Below are 6,176 nucleotides of genomic sequence, written 5' to 3' on the forward strand. Positions count from 1 at the left end.
CGGAGATGCTTCAGTCGCTCGTCGATGGTGGACTCCTTCGTCCGGTGACGGACCCCAACAGGCCAGAGTGGATTGCTCCATCGGGCGAGCCAGAGCCGAGGCCTCGCGATGGTTACGTCGTGAGCTTTGTCTCCTTTCATGAGCATGGCCTTGGCGTCCCGACGGATCGGTTCATGCAGGCGCTCCCGTACTACTATGGCATGGAGCTCCACAACTTCAACCCCAACTCCATCGCATAGGCGGCCATCTTCGTCGCTGTCTACGAGGGGTACTTGGGGATTGCTCCCCATTGGGAGTTGTGGCTCCATCTCTTCCGGGCGGGGCATACCACTAAGCCGACGGGCACGTTGGGCACGAGGAAAGCGACGAGGGCCAGCGGTTGCACTCTCCAAGTGCGCCAGGACCGCCAACACCTCTACATCCCGGCCCAGCTCACGTTATCCAATCATCGATGGTACACGAGCTAGTTCTATCTTCACAACGACGACAGAGGACTTCCCCCCTACACTGGGCGGATTATGGGGAGCTGCCTGAAGAAGTGGAAGTACAATGTCCCGAGGGAGGATCAACCCAAGCTGTAGCCGCTTCTAGAGGGGCTAGAGAGGCTACGGGGCCATGGCCTTACCGCGGCTGTGGTCGTGGCTGCCTTCCACCATCGGAGGGTGCTGCCGTTGATGGCTCGACGGCGGCGCCTGTTCGAGATGAGGCCGGGTGAGCCCAATGAGGGCATCCGGATATCCTCCTCTGCCCTTTGTGATGAGGAAATTCTTCGTTGGGTGGGGGAGACGGAGGAGGCGAAGCTGAGAGGCGGCAACCTGACCCCCATCGCGATGCGCCCGTCGCGAGGGTTCCTCTCGCTGGTAAGTCGTGCGCTGCTGTAGCCCCCGAGCCTCCTCTGTTTCTCCTTACTTCTCATTCCCTTATGCGCGTTCACCATTCCTATAGGGGATAAGGGACGTGCACGCCTCTCTGCCACCTGTTCCTGAGGACGCGAGGCAGCGGGCGATCAACCAGGCGCACACCGAGGCGTAGAAAAAGCGGAAAGACGCCAAGGCGGCGAAGCGCACAAAGAAGATCCTTGCGCACGAGGAACTGGATAAGCACCGCCGACAGCAAAGGAAGGATGGCCTCCCGTTGGAGGAATGCCCGTCGCCATTGATATCAAAGGATGCCTCGGACAGGGATTACAAGGACAAGATGGGGCAAGGTCCCCTAGACCATCTCCCTAACGTAGGGGAGGTGGTGCCCGGGGCATTGGCAAGCAGCCCGGCACTCCCGGAAGGAGGAGGAGGAGCTGACCCGAGGTCGGCAATTGCCTGCTCCGGGGCCGAGGCCGACATGCCCGAGGCGTAGGCATTGGGCAAACGCACTATCAGCCCGGTGGGCTCGGCGGTGGTGGTGGAGCAAGTGGCAGCGGAGGCGATGCAACTGCCCCCACAGAGGACCAAGGGGACGCCAGGGTCCGTTGAGGACCAACCGGCATCGATGGACATGGAGGCCATGCCTTTGTCACCGCCACCACCTTTGCGGACAAGGGTCGCCGTGGTGAAGCGGTTGCCGCCCTGCTCGAGGTAGGTGTATTTTTGGTGGGGTCGCAGTGCTTTCTATTTGTTCTTTTGTCTTGTGCTGACCCTGTGAACGTCTTGTCCTTAGCCGGAAGCGACCTACGGAGGTGCCTACCTTGGCGCCCCTAAAAGCACTCAAGGTTAACCCTGGCTCCACCGCCCACTGGGTGGTGGAGGCACAAGCCGCCCTACAACGTGGTGCGGTGTCGGCGAGCGCCGACCCAAAGGAGCCAGCCACCCAAGGAGGGGCTACCGAGGCGGCCCTGACACAGGAGAGGGAGGGAGCACCTCCGCCCCCCGATGGTGAGGCCCGTGGGTCGGATGTGGCTGAGGTTCCCTTGGTCGCCGAGACCACCGGGATCGAGGTCCTCGGGGTTTCATAGGCTGGGACGATGGAGGCCACGGCGCCCAGGACCGTCGAGGCCACTACGATGGGCACCGGAGCCCTCGCGACCACTGAGGCCACGATGGCGGAGGCCAGAGCCCCCGCGACCACCGAGGCCATAATGGCGGAGGCCAGAGCCCCCGAGACCACCGAGGCCACGATGGCGGAGGCCAGAGCCCCCGGGACCACCGAGGCTGACATGATCATGGTGAGGCTGCTGCCCTAGGAAGTGGAGGTGAAGGCAGCGGAGGCCTCAGTGGCACCCTTGGTTCAAGGCCCGCCATTGTTGCGGGAAAGCGCCTAGGAGGTGGAGGTCCTTCCGATCTCCTCCGATGATACTTTCCGGGCACAGGAGATGGTCGGCGCCGAGGTGGCTGGTGTCGTGGAACAGCCGGTTCCAACCCCGAGCGAGGGAAGCTCGGCCCTCACATGAGTATGACCTAAGCCCCGTGGGTGGGATCACCCGCGTGTCCTGTGGAAGAGCCAGGATGACCCTAGGGTGGAGCCTCTGTTTGCCCTTGAGGATGCGGCCAAGGGAGGCCGCCGAGACACGTTTGAGCAGTACCGCCAGTTGGCGGAGTGGTCATTACGGATGGCTTTGTCCGTGGTGGCCAACGATCTGCCTGGAGTCGCCTAGGTTCATGCTTTCTTCTCTTATGTGGTGATCTTTTTCTAAGTTTTCTTTGTAGGGATTGACCCCTGTTCTATTTCCCCCAGGAGCTCGAGACCCAGTCTCTTAGGAAGTCGGTCTTTCTCTGGCGGGAGAGGGACGTCTAGGACCAGCTTCAGCGGCAGAAGGGCCTTCTTGCAGGCGCCAATGAGCTCATGTCGGCGCGGAGCACAAAGGTGGAGGACCTCCACCTTCGTTGTGCTGATGCGAAGGTCGAGTCGGCCACGGCTTAGGAGCAGCTCGCCCCTCTGGCGGCATGGGTCAAGGAGTTGGAGGAGGAGCTCACCCGCATGGCCAATGATCGGGATGCCTTCAGGTCTCGGGCCAAAGAAGCCACGGCCTCGGGCAAGGCTCTTGCTAGGCAGCTAGGAGTAGAACAGAGTGCGCACCAGCTGACAAAAGGCGCTTTGGATGAGGCCCTTGCAGCGGCTGAGCCCTTGCGAACTGAGGTTGTGGTTTGAAGGGGAAAGGCCGAGGGTGAGTCCTAGTCCCCTCGTTTTACTTTCTTTTCCTTATGTTCGCTCTCTAACTTCCTGGTGCGACGCAGAGCTGGGGAGTGAAGCTTCCTGGGCGACTAAGGCTTCTAGAGTCGAGGCTTAGCGCGTGAAGGAGAAAGCCGAGGCCTTTCGGGTCAAGGCCCAACACTGGGAGCTTAAGGCCAAGGGTGAGTTCCATAGGCTTCCATCCATATTTAGCTTGTTTTTCCCCTCGCTCAACCTCGTTCCATTTTCTGTGGTGCAGAGTCAGAGGCAGAGGTTACCCGGGCAGCCGAGGCTTCCAACGCGGTGCAGACGGTGCTTGAGACCAAGATCGGGGAGCGTGAGGCGCTGAAGAGTGCCGCCCGTGCCACCTGTGAGGCCCTGGTGGTCGAGGGGGTTTAGTCAGGCAGCTCCCTTGGGAGCCGTCTGATTGCGCTGAGCGGTCAAGTGCGTGAGTGGCTCCGAGGAGCGCTGCATACGGGCGTCAAGCGCGCACTGGCCGTCATCGCCTCGCACTATGTTGGTGTTGACCTTCAAGCCATCAGCGATGGCTACGTCTTGCCCGATGATGACGATGAGGCCGACGAGGTGGTGACAAAGCTGTTGGAGGCGGTGGAAGGCCCTGGCACCGCGCTGGCAACGTTGTTTGAAGAGGAGGTGGTCCCTCCCCCATCGTCTGCCGATGCTGGAGGTCCTAAGCCTTGACCTAGGCCCAAGCGGCCATGTAAATAGAGTAGGAATTAAATTTGTATCGTAACGCTTGTGGCCGTCGAGGCCTTTCTTTTTAAAGTACTCGTGTTTCTTTAATCACTTGTCTTGTATCTCCGAGCCTCTGCCCTCTTATTGTCTCTGATCTGATTTCTTTGCAAAAAACCTCCTTGGAGCCTAAGCCGTCCCCTAGGCGAAAAGGTGGTGAGGGAGCACCGTAGCCTAGAGGCTTAGGCCGTCTCGCGACTCTACCGGCCTTCTAGCCCTAAGACGGGCTTTTGGTCCTTGGGTTTTCCACAACTGATTCGTCAGAGCGTGCTAGAGGGTTTGGCGTAGGAATTTTGTCGAAAAATGACTAAAAATGGTGCGTGGGACTTAGGGGGAATCCCCTATCTAGCACCCGAGGGAGATTTGGTTCTACGGAGGTAGAGCCGAGTCTCCCTTACAGTGTCATCGTATTGCCGAGACCCACGATGGGCTCGGGGGGTTTCTCGAAAAATTAGAACAACTAAAGAACGCTTTTCGATTGTATTCCGAGAAACAACATATATACAATGCTTGGAATTTTAAGGGTAAAAGCAACGTAGCTGTTCTATATTCCAAGCGTTGGTGAAGATTTGGCCCTTCTCGTTGGCTAGCTTGTAGGTCCCAGGCTTTAGCACTTGGGCGATGATGTACGGTCCTTTCCATGGCGGGGTCAGCTTGTGGCGACCCTTGTTGCTCTGCGCCAGCCTCAACACTAGGTTGCCTACCTTCAAGTCTTGGCTTCGGATGCGCCGGGCCTAATAGCGTCGTAGGGTTTGCTGGTATTTAGCCAAGTGCAGCAGCACGACGTCTCAGGCTTCCTCCAGTTGGTCGAGGGCGTCCTCTCGGGTGGTGCGGTTACTTTGTTCGTTATAGGCCTATAGCCTTGGGGAACCATATTCCAAGTTAGTGGGGAGGATGGCCTCGCCCCCATAGATCAGGAAGAAAGGCATGAACCCCATGGCTCAGCTTGGAGTGTTCCTTAGGCTCCAGATGACTGATGGGAGTTCGGCGAGCCATTTCTTGCCAAACTTCTTTAATCGGTTGTAAATTCTTGCTTGAGGCCTTGTAGGATCATGGCGTTGGCATGCTCTACTTGGCCGTTAGTCCTTGGGTGTCCTACGGTCAACCAGGCCACACGGATGTGGTGGTCGTCGTAGAACGTCAAGAATTTTTTACCGGTGAACTATGTCCTGTTGTCGGTGATGATGGTGTTAGGAACCCCAAACCTATGGATAATGTCAGTGAAGAACAGCACTGCTTGCTTGGATTTGATTCGATTGATAGGATGAGCCTCGATCCATTTGGAGAACTTGTTGATTGCTACCAGTAGATGGGTGTAGCCTCCGGGGGCCTTTTGCAGAGGCCGACCATGTTGAGCCCCCATACAGCGAACGGCCACGTGATGGGGATGGTTTGGAGGGCCAGGGTCGGGAGATGTGTCTGCCGAGCATAGTACTGGCATCCTTCGCAGGAGCATACTAGCTTGGTGGCGTCGGCGACCGCCATCGGCCAGTAGAACCCTTGGCGGAAAACGTTTCCTATGAGCGTTCGAGGCGCCGCATGGTGCCCGCAGGCCCCTACGTGTAAGTCCCAAAGTAGGGCTCGGCCTACCTCAGTGGTGATGCATCGTTGGAGGACACCAGAGGGACTTCGCCTGTACAATTCGTCATTGTAGAGGATGTAAGTCTTGGCTCAGCGCGCAAGCCATCGGGCTTCGATCCTGTCACTAGGAAGCTCCCCCCGATCAAGCCAATCAAGGAATGGGATTCGCCAGTCCACGTCCTGGTTGGTCTGGGGAGGCTTGGTGTTGACTTCCATGACCTCGGGCTTGGTCGAGAGAGTCTCAGCAGCGGAGGGGGCGTCGAGCCCCGTCGTCGGTTTGATAGATGGGCCCTCCTCTGTCACCAAGATGTGGTCAATAGAAGGTTTGTAGAGGTCCCTGGCGAAGACGTTCGGGGGGACCAGAGCCCATGCCGAGGCCATCTTTGCCAATTCGTCGGCGGCCTCGTTGTACTTCCGCGTGATGTGGTTTAGTTTGAGACCGTCGAACTTGTCTTCTAGGCGACGTACCAACTGGCAGTACGCCTCCATTTTGGGGTCGAGGCAGTTTGATTCCTTCATGACTTGATCGACAACGAGCTACGAGTCGCCCCAAATGTCGAGACATCATATCCTAAGTTCGATGGCGACTTGCAAGCTGTTGACGAGGGCCTCGTACTCGGCTGCGTTTTTGGAGGCGGTGAAGTGGAGCCGCACCATGTAGCGCATGTGTACTCCGAGGGGCGAGATAAAGAGGAGACCCACGCCTGCCCTAGTCTTTGTTAGAGACCCGTCGAAGTACA

At 58.3% G+C, this 6,176-nt stretch overlaps 1 protein-coding gene across 1 annotated transcript; it reads right to left on the minus strand.

Annotated features, from left to right (window-relative positions):
- Positions 1-5,526: 5,526 nt before the first annotated feature.
- LOC136536205 (uncharacterized) lies at positions 5,527-5,955 on the minus strand. The gene has a single exon (XM_066528573.1). The coding sequence runs from the start codon at positions 5,953-5,955 to the stop codon at positions 5,527-5,529; it is 429 nt and encodes a 142-aa protein (XP_066384670.1).
- Positions 5,956-6,176: the final 221 nt, after the last annotated feature.

Source organism: Miscanthus floridulus, chromosome 2 (assembly GCF_019320115.1).
Source record: "Miscanthus floridulus cultivar M001 chromosome 2, ASM1932011v1, whole genome shotgun sequence".
In the NCBI taxonomy this organism is placed as follows: Eukaryota; Viridiplantae; Streptophyta; class Magnoliopsida; order Poales; family Poaceae; genus Miscanthus; species Miscanthus floridulus.

Excerpts from the sequence above, each read along its gene's own strand:
- LOC136536205 (XM_066528573.1), bottom strand. The coding sequence starts at position 5,955 with ATGAAGGAATCAAACTGCCTCGACCCCAAAATGGAGGCGTACTGCCAG.